Genomic DNA, 15,799 nt, shown 5'->3' with positions numbered 1-15,799 from the left:
CAGTTTAGTAAGTCTAGATGTTACGGTGCACGTTGAATTTCTTATATCCAGAGTGTTCTGATGTTATTGTTCGACATCCTCGTAAGTAACAATGCTGCTTGAATTACTTGTCACCGAGGACTTCTGCTGCTTGAATTACTTGTGGTAAAATATCAGAGCCTAGGAATAAAATTGGCTAGGAATTTGAAAATTTTGAAATTCATAGTAAGGAAGTGTGAAAGTGCATATTTATTTCTAGCTTAGATCCTAACCAATTTTATTCCTACATCCTAAATCTCATAATCTAAAGCTCTACGGGTCGCGGGTCTAACTTAGGGTCTGATACCAATTTGTAACTCTGCTTCTTATATCGCAAATGTTAGTACCGCTCTGATACCAGTTTGTATCAGAGCCTAAAAATTCTATTTCTTATGCCCAAGATTTTGCAACTTAAGCTCTATAAGTCATGGGCCTAACTTAGGCTTTTGTAACACAAAGTGGACCGAAACAGAAACAAACCTAGGCTCTGATATTTTACCACCAAGCCCCAACTGGTCTAAAAGCCTCACAACATTTTGAAATAATTTAAAAGAACAAAATACCTGCAACAGATTTAGTTAGTGTTTTGTTATTAGGGGAATACCATACACATACGGAGAGATATAGAGAAAGAGAATTAGAAATTAAATAAAAAGACATGCACTGAGAAGTCTTCATACATATTTGCATAAACACCTAAAAGAAATATAGAACAAATGATAAGAACTATGAAGCAAATGGCATCAAAATTCAAAACAAAGCAAAGTCAAATTTCGCACTTTGTTGTTGTTTACAGTCTCAAATTACTATTACAAATAATAGTTCTTTGCGTGATGCCTAGCAATATATCAAGTATAATTTTATATATATATATATATATATATATATATATTATTAATATTAGATTTTTTTTTTATTTTATGAAACTTGTAATTATAATTTTAAATATTTTATTTGATCAATTCTTTTATTATAAATTTTATTGTTCAATATTGTTATGAATTTCTAATGAAATAGTTTTTTTTTTTTTTTGTTGATGTTTATTAATAATTAATAATAATATATAAGTAATTAGCATATAAGTCTTAGCATACTATGGATAAAAATAATAATGTTGAGAATGTTGATGTGGGTGAAGAACTTTATAATAAGAAGAATTTTATGATATATTATAAATGTTTTGTAAGAAAATTATAAATGATAAAAGAATAAAAATTATTGAAAGTTTGTAAGGATGTATTCAATTTAAAATTTTGTAGACTTTTTAAAATAAAAAGTTGATAAAAGTCTGAATGTTTTTTTTATATAGACTTTTATAGAGTACTATAAAATTTTAAAACTCTATAAAAGTTATCAAAGTTTATTAAAATCTATCATTTTAAAAGTTTTTAAAACCTTACAAAATTCATGATTGAATACACTCCCGTAAATAGGTTAGAGGCTGAAGTGGTAGAACAAAGCAGTAGGTTGCAGGCCATGGAAGATTCAATCCAAGAGTTCAAGGATCAAATGGAGGCTTGGAAATCTGAAGTGATCGAGGTCCTGCGATTGAATAGGCCACCACCTCCGGTCATTGATCCCTCCCCAGTCCAGGGAAGAGCCCACACGAACCAGCCAAGTCATTGTGTTTCCTTGCCTGGGAAGGAATCTGTTATGGATAACAATGCTAGAATTCTGGAAATTGTTGAGGAGGATGAAGGTAAAAGGGAGAATACTCCTGCCTTCCAAGGTGGTCCAAGGGCTGCAGATCAGAGGTACAAACAAGAAATCCCTCTTTTTGATTATGATCAACCTAGGCTTTGGATTTTTATGTTATCTATTGTGGACAATTATAGTCTATCTGATTACAATAATTAAGCTAAGCATTTTTTTTATAATAAAATATTCTGGATAATTGCTGCTAATTACAATATGTAGCATTATAGTATTTCGAAATGTGCAACACTGTATCTTTGTTGTGTATCAATTTATGCTTGTTATTGTATGTTAGGATGGTTAAGAAAATAAAGGTTGTGGATTAATTTTGTTTTTTCTTATATGAGACCGACCTGTAGGATTGCGAAATTGAATTTTATGGAGGGTGTTGGATCAGCTGGTGCAGCACCGACGCAACCGAGACGTGACATTCCAAAGCCTTTCCAGCATTATTTGGATAAAACTAGACCTCATCCACTTTATCGGTGGATCGGAACATTCATCTTTGCAATTCTTTTTGCTCTGCGGGTCTATTCCATTCAAGGCTTCTACGTAGTGACCTTTTTTTTCGGCATCTTCATACTGTGTGCGCTGGTTGATTTTCTGACACCTCTTGTTAATCCTAGCCTACAAACTTCAGATGGTCCTTCAGATGAATTCAAACCTTTCATTCGTCTACTCCCGGAATTCGTGTTTTGGTAATTTCCCTTGCTATTTGCTCTTAGTTCTTATCACATGCATTTGGCACATCCAAAAAAAGACCTTGTTCCTTTTTGATGTTTCTAATGCCAAACATCTCTTAGTGGTGGTTTTTCTTTGTGCATTGTGCTGGATCACCTTAGCTTGTTATATGCCATATGCCTGACTATGTTGCCCTAGTTTGGTATTCTGAAGATGCATTTGTTGGTTATGCAGCTTGTGTCTGTTATTTAGTGATTATTTAGTGAGATATTGGATTCTGGTGAAAACAAGGGCAAATGGTGTAGTAATTATGATATGTTTTCATGATAATTGGATGGGAGTAAGCAGGTTGATGCCTTTAGGTACTTTTATTTTTCTGGTACTGGTTTGTTCTGTCACTTTACGGAACTTAACTTGCTGTTTTAAATGTTCTAATATATAATAAAATGGCAGATCAACGCGTGATCGGTGCTTTATAAAGCCCTCAGCTTGTTTGTATAATAGGTTGATTACTTTTTGTGGTTTCAGGTTTGACTTCACTCTGGCCTTCTGTGTGGCATTTGTCTTGACTTTCTTCTCTGTATTTGATAGCCATTACTTCCATTGGCAAGAATTATTAATCTTCTGGATCCTTTATTTCATCTACATAATGACGTGCCAAATTGGCCACATGCTCAAATATAAATACATCCCGTTTAACATTGGAAAGCAGGTGAGCCTCACACATTTTCTTTTTGCACGCCTATTAAATTAGTTCTAACGCATGCATTTATAGCTATTATTATTGTGTTTATTTTTTTTAATTCCTTGGTACTCTATGGTTGCAACAGAAATACGGTGGAAAAGAGACTGTAGCAGGTGGCGGGTTGGTAGAAATGAGACTGTAGCAGGTGGCGGCAGTCCCACAGGGGCTGGTTGCAACAGAAATAAGGTGGCGGAAGTCCTAGTTGTTACTGTAGCAGGTGACGGCAGTCCCTGAAGGGCTTGATTGCAACAGAGATACGGTGCCGGAAGTCCCAGGGACGGCAGTCCCAGAAGGGCTGGTTGCAACAGAAATACGCTTAAACTTCTACTAGATGGGTTGTGAGTACATTGAGTGAAGAATGTTGAGAAAGAAGTGAGTCAGAAATGGGGAAAAAAACATTTATACTTGCAATAATACGGATTTGAACACCATATAACAAATATGTACTTCCATTCTTGCATTTATATTTGATTTTGGGCGGTGTATAGCGTGTGAACAGGAATTTGTATGGTTTAGACATTCATTCACCTGTAGTATCAATTTGATTGGTGTAAATATTGTTACTGTTCTAAGTTCTAACACCACCACTGCAGTGCAGATTGTATGTATGTTTGGAGGCAAATTATACTGTTGAGCGCGATCCTCAATGTATTGTGGTCCAGCCTATAAATTGGTGCCGTTTCTTTTCAGTAAAAGAAACGGCACCTGATCTATGTCGTTCCGCATATAATAGCCTCTGTTTCTATAATGTTTTAGCCTCTGTTTCTATAATGATTTTAGTTTTATTTTATATGCACTGGTTGAAATGAAACTCCAGTTTAAGAAAACGAGCTTACCAAGGCCTCAATTCTACCCTTTTCATCAGTCCGGCCTAGAAGGGTGGTGATCAGATGTCAGTGGCTCAGCAACCCCTCTGCTCACAACACACCGAAAACTCATCACTCTCAAACTCCACCACGCTCTCCATAGCCGTGGAAATCGGCGGAACATTCCCGAATCCAATTGACACAATTGGAATGTCCAATCTCGTCGGCCGCTTCTACTTCAAAACAGTCGGAGTAGTAGACGCGGAACACTCGAAAGAAGCTCGGTTTACGCCGCTGGGTAGCGGTTTAGAGAATCCGTAGCTTTATTAGCAAATTCATCGTTACAGCTTTGAGTTTGGAAATATAGCAATGCGAAAATCTAGGGTTGTGTAGTTTCAGGAAGACTATGCTGCTTGGAAATATGGCAATGCGAAAATCTAGGGTTGTGTAGTTTCAGGAAGACTATGTTGCTCTCCCATGGCCGCAAGCACAGAAAAATATGAGCTGATGAAGAATAAGCACTTAAGGACAAAAATGGACTTCTATTTCACGGAGCCTTAATGTCAATTGTGACGGTGGATTAAAATTATTTAATTGTTTAATTTTTACTAAATTTGGGTAAAATGGGGTAAAATTAATAAATACAGACTAAATATGTCCAACGCTTAGGACCAAAGTGGATTTAACTCTTATTAATTAAAAATTTTTGGTAGAATTTTTTTTTTCATTAATTAATTAGTGATCGAAGTGAATTAGTGATCTTTTTTTGGCTAACTTTTTTTACTGATTATTATTAGTATTCATGATTATTATTAGTATTCATAAGTGAATTTGATTTCATTTTCCATTTTAAGTGAATTAGAGATCTTTTTTATTTTCCTTTTTCATTGATTAGTATTTAGATTAATTAATTTTTAATTTTTATTTTTATTTGTAGATAACCCTTATACATATATGTGTATAGATATTAAATTGTATAGTTGTTTTATAGTTACGCTTTATTCATAGCCGTTAATATGTTAGAAAATATCATCAAAAAACTTTCAGAGTACGTTGGATTGCTGCTAATGAAATTGGTATTTGTACATGACCAATTGTAAGTAACTACTTTCAGAGTTAGCAACCCTAGACTCTGATACCAATTTGTAACTCTGCTTCTTATATCGCAAAGGTTCGTACCGCTCTGATACCATTTTGTATCAGAGCCTAAAAATTCTATTTCTTATGCCCAAGATTTTGCAACTTAAGCTCTATAAGTCATGGGCCTAACTTATGCTCTTAGATTTGTAATTAGGGCATGCATGGATTGAAATAGAATTTCTCAGATTTTCTCTCTCTCTAATCTCTAAAAATCCTCCCCTTTCTCTGCATTCCTTCATCCCTTTTCTATCACCATCTTTTTCCCCTTTCCCACAATAGCCTTTCTTTACCCCTGTTTTTTGTCTTCTTTATTGTTGCAAATTTACTAAGTTCATCACAGAGCACAACCATGGAGGATCGACTAAGTAGGTTAGAGGCTCAAGTGGTAAAACAAGGCAGTAGGTTGCAGGCCATGGAGGATTCATTCCAAGAGTTCAAGGCTCAAATATTCAAATGGAGGCTTGGTAATCTGAAGTGATCGAGCCCCTGAGATTGAATAGGCCACCACCTCCGGTCATTGATCCCTCCTCAGTCCAGGGAAGAGCCCACACGAACCAACAAGTCATGATGAGGGTGTTTCCATGCCTGGGAAGAGACCTGGGAAGAAACCTGCCGTGGATAACAATGCTGGAATTCTGGAGATTGTTGAGGAGGATGAAGGTCAAGGGGAGAATACTCCTACTTTCCAAGGTGGCCCAAGGACTGCAAATAAGAATTGTGGTTCTAGGAGAGACGATCTGGAAGCTAGACAGTTTAATCCAAACCAAGGTAGAGAATGAATGGGATGCTATCATAGTGTAGTGTGCGTTCTTGTCCAGCATTGCCTCCCAAGAATCATTGCCAGAATTGAGGGACACAATGTGAGAATGGTTATCCCAACCCCAACAACGAAGCACTGGTAGCAGGTATTTTGTTCTTCAACATTATTCCAAAATGTTGCGAAACTTTTACCAGTTGTGAGTTTGTGGTAAAATATCAGAGCCTAGGAATAAAATTGGCAAAAAATTTGAAATTTTGAAAATTTTATTCCCACATCCTAAATCTCATAATCTAAAGCTCTACGAGTCTAACCTATGCTCTGATACCAATTTGTAACTCTGCTTCTTATATCGCAAAGGTTCGTACCGCTCAGATACCATTTTGTATCAGAGCCTAAAAATTCTATTTCTTATGCCCAAAATTTTGCAACATAAGTTCTATAAGTCATGGGCCTAACTTAGGCTCTTAGATTTGTAATTAGGGATTGCTTGGATTGAAATAGATTTTCTCAGATTTTCTCTCTCTAATCTCTAAAAATCCACCCCTTTCTCTGCATTCCTTCATCCCTTTTCTATCACCATCTTTTTCCCCTTTCCCACAATAGCCATTCTTTACCCTGTTTTTTGTCTTCTTTATTGTTGCAAATTTACTAAGTTCATCACAGAGCACAACCATGGAGGATCGACTAAGTAGGTTAGAGGCTCAAGTGGTAAAACAAGGCAGTAGGTTGCAGGCCATGGAGGATTCATTCCAAGAGTTCAAGGCTCAAATATTCAAATGGAGGCTTGGTAATCTGAAGTGATCGAGCCCCTGAGATTGAATAGGCCACCACCTCTGGTCATTGATCCCTCCTCAGTCCAGGGAAGAGCCCACACGAACCAGCAAGTCATGATGAAGGTGTTTTCATGCCTGGGAACATATCAGACTATTATTTTTGGACACTTTTAGTCATTCTCATGACTTTTTCTATTTTTAGTAAGGGCATTTTTGTCTTTTCATATTTTTCTTTTGTTATTTTCCAGGTTTCAACCGGATTAATCAGTTTATAACTTTAGGTAACCTCTGATTTTAGTAACTATATTTTTCAACTGATTTTAGTAAAAGTTCTAAACCAATTAAACCGAAAACTAACCAATAAAAAATCTGAAAATACAAAAATGTCCTTACTAAAAATAGAAAAAAATCATGAGAATGATTAAAAGTGTCCAAAAAATAATAGTCTGGGATGTTAAATGACAAAAACGATAGTCTAAGACTAAATTTGAAATTGTCATAAAAATCAAGGGACTTTTGGTGGAATTAACCCTATTTATACATTATATGCTCAATAAGCTTTGCTGTTTGTGCTTATGGGAAAATCTGCTTCTTCCTTCGTGAAGAAATTAACTCGTACGAGGTAATTAGTATGCCCGCAAATATAATTAATATATAAACTTTGTGTGTGTGTGTGTATATATGTGTGTGTGTATATATATATATATATATATATATATATATATATATATATATATATATATATATATATATATATATATATATAGTTGCGGGAATGGCTTCCCGTGCGGTTATGCGATTGGAGGCACCTTAAGTATTAACTTCGCGCATCTTAATTTATAACACTGACGCACCTTAAGCATACGAATCACGCACCTTAAGCACACAACACACGCACCTTAAGCGCAATAGTCACGCACATTAAACATAAAACTCACACACCTTAAGTTTCAACAACTACTCACATTAAGTACACAACCCCACACACCTTAAGCACAAACCTCACGCACCTTAAGTTTCAACAACTACTCACATTAAGGACACAACCCACACACCTTAAGCACAAACCCCACGCACCTTAAGCACAAACCACACGCACTTTAACCACAAAATTCACGCACATTAAGCACAAAACTCATGCACATCTAATATATATATATATATATATATATATATATATATATATATATATATATATAAGTCGGTTCTGGTGTGGTTGAGTGTCTCCCGTGCGGTTGTGCGGTGAGTAAAGTGCGTGATACATAAGGTTCGTGAGTCTTGTGCTTAAGGTGCGTGGGTTGATTACTTAATGGTAGTAGTTGTTGAAACTTAAGGTGCGTGAGTTTTGTACTTAAAGATTGTTGGTTTTGAGCTTAAAATGCGTGAGTTTGTGCTTAATGTGTGTAAGATTAGTGTTCCTATTGTGAGTAGTTGTTGAAACTTAAGGTGCATAAGTTTTGTGTTTAAGGTGCGTGAGTTTTATGCTTAATGTGCATGATATTAGTGTTCTTAAGGTGTTTTGTTTGTGTGTTTAATATGTGTGTGTTGTGTATTTGAAGTACGTCAATTTAATGCTTAATGTACGTCCAACCACACGGGAAGTCATTTCCCCACTTGATCCCTTCCCTATATATATAATGCTGAGCATTTTAGACTTAGCTTCTTGAATATAATATAATGCGTGCAGAATATATTCAAACGATTATATCCGATTGATATCTATTAGGACTCTATTATCCATATTAGACTAGGACTATATTATTCGTGTTAGACTAGGATTCTATCTAGCATCTTTATATATTCGCTCCCTGTACTCTCAGACATTATTATTGAATACAACACAATTATATTCTCATCTGGTATCAGTTAGCTAGGGTTTTCTTTTCCAACATCCATGTTCCTCACTTCGTAGCAGTAGCCGATGGCATCAAACCAAGATACACCGTATGAGAAGCGGTCCGGTCAACGACGTGACATTGATGATCCGTGTCAAATTTGTAAAGGTTCCGGGCACGCGAGAGCCAATTGTGTTTGGCGTTATGATGATCCGTGTCAAATTTGTAACCGTTTTGGTCACACGGGAGCTAATTATTTTTTGTGCTATGATGATCCGTGTCAAATTTGTAACCGTTTTGGTCACATGGGAGCCAACTGTTTTCGGCGTTATTCAGGGACTCCGGGTTTTCAGGCTAATGTGGTCGTCTCTGGTGATAATGGTGATTCCAATGGTCCTCATCAGTGGTTCCCTGACACTGGTGCTACAAATCATGCTACGCCTGATTCTTCTTTGATGACTTCTGCGACAAGTTATGATGGCCCGGAGACTCTGCGAGTCGGCAGTGATACAGGTTTGCCTATTGTTAATGTTGGTTCTGCTTCGTTAGCTATTGATTCTGTCTTTTAAGTTACATGATGTTTTTCATGTCCCTGATCTCTCTTCTTCTCTATTATCTGTCCAGCGTTTTGCAAAGGACAATAATGTTTTCTTTGAGTTTCACCCTCTTTGTTTCTATGTGAAAGACATTTTGATCAAGAAGGTTCTTTTTAAGGGACATGCGTCTGGGGGTCTCTACACATGGCCTGCGTCTTTTGCTTCCCCTGTTGCATTTGTTGCTGCACAGTCCTCTTACGTTTGGCACATGCGGGCGGTTGGGGCATCCTCATTCTCCAGTCTTACGTAAAATTTTAGCGTCTTCGTCTGTTGGTACATTTAATTCTAGTGATCTTCCCAATGTCTGTTCCTCTTGTCAATTAGGAAAATCTTCTCGTTTTCCTTTGTCTCGTGTCGAAACTACTAGTACGCATCCTTTGGAATTAATTTATTCAGATATTTGGGGCCTTGCGCCATTACTTTCTGCATCTGACTTTAAATATTTTGTGTTGTTTGTGAATGATTACACTCGTTATATGTGGTATTATCTCATGCGTGCTAAATCTGATTTGTCTGCTATATTTGATAAGTTTCGGTCACTAGTGAACAATATAAAGATAATAATAATATTTATACATTATGCATCCACCATATAAAAATAATAATAATATTTATACATTAAAAATAATCTCACATACATCCACCATATATTTTCTTATCTTCTCTTCAATAATAATAATATTTATACATTATAATTTGGAGTTATTTTATACAATATAAATATCAAATGTATAAAAATGTTTTCATCATCATCATCATCATCATCATCATCATCATCATCATTATTATTATTATTATTATTATTTATAATAATTTAAATATAAAAAATCTTAATATAAAATAATAATATTGGGCACCTAAGTTTTGCGCATCGCGCATAAGAAAATACTAGTAAAATATAATAAAAGTCAATAAAGTACGGAAATAAAAAATGTGTTGACATAATTATTTAAAGATGCACACAAATCTATACCGGTGTGCGTACACCAAAAATACAATCCTACAAAAAATATACCTACTAAAATCATGCATAACATCCATAAATAATAGGGAAAATCGCACTTTTGGTTCCTCAATTGTTCCCAGATATGCAATGTAGTCCCTCATTGTCAATTTTGTAAAATTAGTCCCTCAAATATTTCAATTGTAGCCAATTTGAGGGACCAATTTTGCAAAATTGACAATGAGCGACTACATTGCATATTTGGGAACAATTGAGGGACCAAAAGTACAATTTTCCCTAAATAATAGTATCAGAATTCTAAATCTCACAAAATTACTAATTCACCCCTCCATAAATATATGTAAATAAATAATTCAACAAATTCAAAAAAAAAAACCATGACCATACAAAAGGCCCAAATTAGTCCTTTCCCATGTGGGGGTTCTCATATGATTAAATAAATAAATAAATAAAAATAAAAGGATGAGATAGATGCGAAAAGTTTAATTGAAACTTTTTAAATTTTAGAGACATAATAACTATTTTGCCAATAGTTGAATCATGAATGCTTATTTTACCTTTTTTCTCAAGAAATACTTAAAAATTGTAAAGAAGAATATTTAGATAGAAAATGAAGAATTTTGAAACTATTGTTTTGCTAGTGCGATGCACTGAAAAGATTATATTATAATGAATTTGAAAAACAAAGGCAAAACGATCAAATAATTCCATCTACAGATTATATAATTGGCACATTGAACCCGGAAAAAAAAATACAATTGAACACCTTAACTAAAAAATAATAAAATCACATAGTCACATGTGATGGATTTAATAATTCGGGGTGGACCCGAATTACTAAACCCGATAAGAATGTATACGAGAAATAGATAAATAGGCAAGACAATGTCGTAACGGTAAATGAACGGGGAAATAAATTATTTTAGGCATAAATCATCATCATATCATGAAAAGGAGAAAAGATGAATCTGAAACTATTATATTGGAGAAAAGATGTATGTGGGTGTAATAAGAGAGCGACAGTCACTAATTCTAGTACGAATTGAATGCAAACTAGACTAGACTAGACTAGACGCGAGACATGAAGAGTAAATACTCTTAAGTGAGTAGTTAATTAATTATACTGGAATGGGGTATGAATGATGATGAACTGACACTAGACTAGACGATGAGAAGAATATATTGTTTTGTTGGTCCAATTAACACCCTGGACCGGACCAACACCATTCAAGAATCATGTGTTGATTCTCCCAAACGCACGATTGATTGCAGGAAACCAGCTTACCGCAATCACAATTACTTACAGGAATGGAATGGACCAGTGACTTGACTTGAAGCACTGGCATGAAATGTAACCAGAGATATTTTACAATGATTTGATTTGATTTTAGTAGCCACGACTTTGGAAGACCTACAGAAGAAAGTCGTTGGTTTACTTTACTGTGAGAATTGAAAAGCAAAGCGTAGGAGAGGAATTCAATTGCAAGAACAAACACGTACTACCTTTCAATGCATTTCGGGTTAACTTCCAAAGGTCAGATTCAAAAGTCGCCCCGCCCTCCCTCAAGTAACAACTTTCTTTTTGCATCTCACTGATTTCCTGTATCCACCACAAGGATCATCATTAAAGGTAAGATTAGTTGAAAATCAAAAGTATAGTACCATCTTTATCTTAAGAATACAGGTGAAGATTAGATTAGATTAGGCGAAACCAACAGAAACATGGAGGGAGGGATGCATGGAGCTTACATGTTCTAGATGAAGAAGATATGATGCAACAATTCAACCTGACATTTGATTAGAGCCACTACCCTGAGGGAACTGGGGTAAATGTGAGCGGACTGCAATCTGTGGTTGACCCAGAGATGGCATCACAATACCTGACCAACCACCACTATTTCAATGCTCAAAACCATATAAGTGGAAAGAAAAATGAAGCACCCATAAATGCTAGCTACAATACCTGAATGATATGGTATTTGCATTGCAGTAGTAGTCCCGTCTGTGATTGTTCCACTAACATTAGGTCTATGATACTGTACCATATGATGAGGACCTGGCATGAGATAACCCCGCACCATTGTATACCCCGGACTGCCAGGTTGGGGAGACATGTGACCAACCGGCAATGGATTTGTGCCTGATAACCCATAAATCTGAACAAAATTCCAATTTCAGCAACCAGCAAACACATTTCAGTGATACCATACCACAAGGCTTTTATCAGGTGGTAGAATATAATACACCTCACTGACATGCCATGTTTCTAAATGCCCCCATCCCCTCCCTTTATTTAAGGGAAAAGCCAACACTACCCTTCCACGTAGTGATGGGCAGCATTGTAACATTTTCCAACACTTTTTTGTGCTCATTAAACTGATTTGGAAACTATTTCAATTTCAAACTACTCTGAAAACATTTTTAAATAAATCCAGTATCAGCTTGAGTTCGAAATACAGACTTGCCTGAGGGTATGCATATTCAGGGGCATAAGTTGGGTACCTGTCAAACATTAGGTAAAACATACAACAATTCATTAAATACAACCAAAAAATTTCAACTCAGATGTTCGACAATAGCAACAACATTTGAAAACAAGATGTTGGTAAACTGTGAATGCAAAGATGTTTTTTGAGTGGCTGACGATCCGACATTGGTGTAAAATGTTTGAGACTCAAGCACTTCACGACCCACCCTCCAGAAAGCCACCCCTTAGTTTAAATAATTATAACCAGATAAGAGGTTGAGAAAAGTACTTTGAATAACATATGGTAAGCCACATACATAAACGTATTTTGTTTTATTAGATTAAGAACTAAGCACGGTTGCCAATGCACACTAGGTTTCAGAAACAAAAAATTTACAGGATCAGCAAAAGAATTTTTTTTTTTTTCTTCCATTTAAAGTAGCAAAGTTCTACTTCGAAGTGTTGGAGATGAAAATACCAATTCAAAGATTATGAGATGTCTGCCACACTTGGCACCTGGAAAGGTCAATGGAAAAAACATGTAATCAGATGATTCTATATTAGTGTGGAACTGGAATTCTCTGTTCGACCTAGACAAACCCGATAATGAGCAAGCTAGCAATGCATATTCAGACCTTGGCACGGGGCAGGATCATAATCCTTTGCTAGTGAAGTTACATAACTAACCTATATGCAGGATAAGGCACTCCAGGTTGATAGCCATATGGAACTGGCAGCTGGTAAACCGGGTTTCCCATGTACACACCTCTAAAACCTTGCGGCCCCAGATGGGGGAGGGTTGATCTAAAAGAACCTGTCATCAGCACAAACAATGTATTTAATTTAATTTAAAAGTTAAAACCAATAATATAAAGAAAGTACAGAGGCTAATCAACCAGAATCATGGAGACAAGATGATCGATACCGTGAAGAAATGGTTGAGGCCGGCCCAGGGAAGCCAGATTGCAGTTTGCCCTCCTACCATCAATAACTGGATTTGGGTTGGCACAAGCCCTACTTGCAGCTTCAGGATCCCGGAATGTCACCTAACCTCCACAGAGATTGTATTTATTCAGTAAATAACAAGAAAATATATAATAGTGGTATATAAATTCTTCAGCAAAAATAAGCATCAAGAAAAGATTGTGACCATACAAAAAAGTCAACACAAAAGCATGTTGTTTAATTCCTTCACTACTGGAAATTATGGAATTTCCGACCACCCGATCTTAAATTAAGTCGAAAACCTTGTTCCGACAATTTTTGGTGTCCGGAAAAACCTTTGTTGCTATTTCTGACCACTTTTTGATTTCAACTTAATTTAAGATCAGGTGGTCGAAAATTCCATAATTTCCAACCGTGCTTGTTAATATACAAAGCAAAGCGAATTGAATTGAAGAAGAAGAAGACTCACAAAGCCATAGCCTTTGGACCGCCCGGTGTGCTTATCGGTGATGACGACGCCCTCAAGTATCTCGCCGAACTGCTCAAAGTATCGCCTTAGCGACTCGCTCTGCGTCTCCCACGCCAGCCCTCCCACGAACACCTTCGTCAACGTCGTGTCACCGAACTGACCCGGCCCCGGCCCGCCGCCCCCCGCCGGAGCTGTGCTCGCGTGCTGCGCCGCCATCTACCACCACCACAAAACCCTTCAATTCCTCTACTCACCAGATTGATTGATTGATTCCGGCCAGTATAATCAGAAAGAGGAACCCGCGCAAAACCCTTCGCGGCTAGCTATGGCGCGGGGGCGGGGATTGAAGGAGGGAAAAGAGGAGAGGAGAGAGCGTGTGGGGCCGGAGGGCACCGCGTTAGGTGAAGCCAGCAAAGCCACGAACGTATTCTTGGTGAAGAGAGAGAGAGAGAGAGAGAGAGAGAAAGACAGAGATGCTGACAAAGTTGTACTGCTGGGTTGTCTTCAGAAATGAGAATCTACCACAGATTTAATTTAGTTAATTAAATAATAATTAAGAAAAAACATTAGTGTAAATTGCTGGGCTGCTTTCATAATTCCTATTATGGGTCCGTTCTATAATAATTAGATGCATACTGTAATACACATCATTTGGATATTGTCTGCTTTGCAACTTGTAGCCTGTGGGGCTGTGCAGCTTACTCAGCATTATACATATCTAACCCTAATAATATCACAAATCATATAAAATCATTTTGATTTACATAAAAGTCTGTAGTTTCTATTTGAAAATATATATTTTATGTGAAATATGTTTTGTAACTGACCTTAATCGGCAAAAGATTAAAAAAAGATAAATTAACTTAAATTATTATAATTGACATACTCAAATTAAAAATATCAATGAACAACTCTTACAAGAAGTCAAATTTAAAACTTTATGGTTCTAAGTCAATCTGTGACATTTATTCAGCATTCATCCATTTGCTTCTTTTTTTTTTTTTTAGATCTATCCAAAGTTTTCACAGTCGGACACAGTAATTAATTCCCTCACTGAATTATAGACATCTCTTTTGAATTATAGGCATCTCTTTTGAGTGGCACAATTGACCTGAAAATTTAAAGTTGCTCCATTTTCAAAGCCAAGAATCGAACTCTCGACCTTTTCTTCATTCATTTGCTTTGGATACGCTCAAAATGATACAAACTTAATATAAATTTATAGACTGACGTTTTGTCTAAACTTTCCGAGAAATTTCATACTACAACTAAAAGACGTACAAATCATCTAAACTCATTAATAATTTAATACTCTATTTGTTCTATTCGATCTATAGTTATGTTGCTCAAACTAAAGTGTTTTTTTTTCTATGATTTTTTATTGTTTTTAAAACTATTTTTTAATTTATTTTTAGTAATTAATAGTACTTTTAATTGTAGATTGAATTGAATTAAACACATAAAATGAGACGAATGAAAATACTATTTAAAAAAATCACCCGGCCCTTTTCACCCAACATAACCAAGGGAATGTAACATTTCAAAGCTCACATTCCTATGTTTGGTTTATATTATTTTAGGGAATATAAAATTCCCAAGGAATGTCACATTCCCTCCACATAGATTTTGAAGGGAATGTGCTTCCCTTCAATTTATTAGGTTATATAAGATAACCTTAGTTATGTTAGTTTATAAAATAATTTTGTTTTTCAAATTCAAGATTTTAGTTAATATTCTAAAATCATGTAATTATATATGATACCGTTATTTATTTATTTTAATTTTTAAATTTATTAAAATATATGAAAATATGTTAAGAATATTATAATGGGTGTATAAAAGATTACCTTAAACCAAACATGATTATATTACATATCTCAATTTTAACCAAACACAAGAATTTAA

The 15,799-nt window shown here is 35.7% G+C and overlaps 2 protein-coding genes and 1 long non-coding RNA gene across 4 annotated transcripts; 2 read left to right on the top strand and 1 right to left on the bottom strand.

Annotated features, from left to right (window-relative positions):
• The first annotated feature begins 1,698 nt into the window (after window positions 1-1,698).
• Window positions 1,699-3,296, top strand: LOC109172518 (protein RER1B-like). Its single transcript, XM_019321673.1, has 4 exons — window positions 1,699-1,772; window positions 2,073-2,411; window positions 2,923-3,106; window positions 3,225-3,296. Exons 2-4 carry the CDS (start codon window positions 2,092-2,094, stop codon window positions 3,279-3,281), a joined length of 561 nt encoding a protein of 186 aa, XP_019177218.1. The 5' UTR covers window positions 1,699-1,772; window positions 2,073-2,091; the 3' UTR covers window positions 3,282-3,296.
• A 7,857-nt stretch (window positions 3,297-11,153) lies between these two features.
• On the bottom strand, window positions 11,154-14,354 carry LOC109172649 (RNA-binding protein 38-like). Of its 2 annotated transcripts, none has more exons than XM_019321850.1 (8): window positions 13,895-14,354; window positions 13,406-13,526; window positions 13,168-13,294; window positions 12,479-12,515; window positions 11,977-12,169; window positions 11,763-11,893; window positions 11,517-11,613; window positions 11,154-11,424 (listed from the first exon to the last, which is right to left on the bottom strand). In XM_019321850.1, exons 1-6 carry the CDS (start codon window positions 14,108-14,110, stop codon window positions 11,796-11,798), a joined length of 792 nt encoding a protein of 263 aa, XP_019177395.1. In that variant the 5' UTR covers window positions 14,111-14,354; the 3' UTR covers window positions 11,154-11,424; window positions 11,517-11,613; window positions 11,763-11,795. The 2 variants fall into 2 exon arrangements, with proteins under 2 accessions (XP_019177395.1, XP_019177396.1); XM_019321851.1 differs by having other exon boundaries at window positions 11,517-11,629; window positions 11,766-11,893.
• On the top strand, window positions 14,239-14,531 carry LOC109172651. Its single transcript, XR_002052773.1, has 2 exons — window positions 14,239-14,318; window positions 14,354-14,531. It is a non-coding gene; the product is annotated as an uncharacterized LOC109172651 (long non-coding RNA).
• Window positions 14,532-15,799: the final 1,268 nt, after the last annotated feature.

This window comes from Ipomoea nil, unplaced genomic scaffold (assembly GCF_001879475.1).
Source record: "Ipomoea nil cultivar Tokyo-kokei standard unplaced genomic scaffold, Asagao_1.1 scaffold0418, whole genome shotgun sequence".
NCBI lineage: Eukaryota > Viridiplantae > Streptophyta > Magnoliopsida > Solanales > Convolvulaceae > Ipomoea > Ipomoea nil.
The sequence above is the reverse complement of the archived record's forward strand: the minus strand, read 5'-3'. Positions and strand labels throughout refer to the sequence as shown.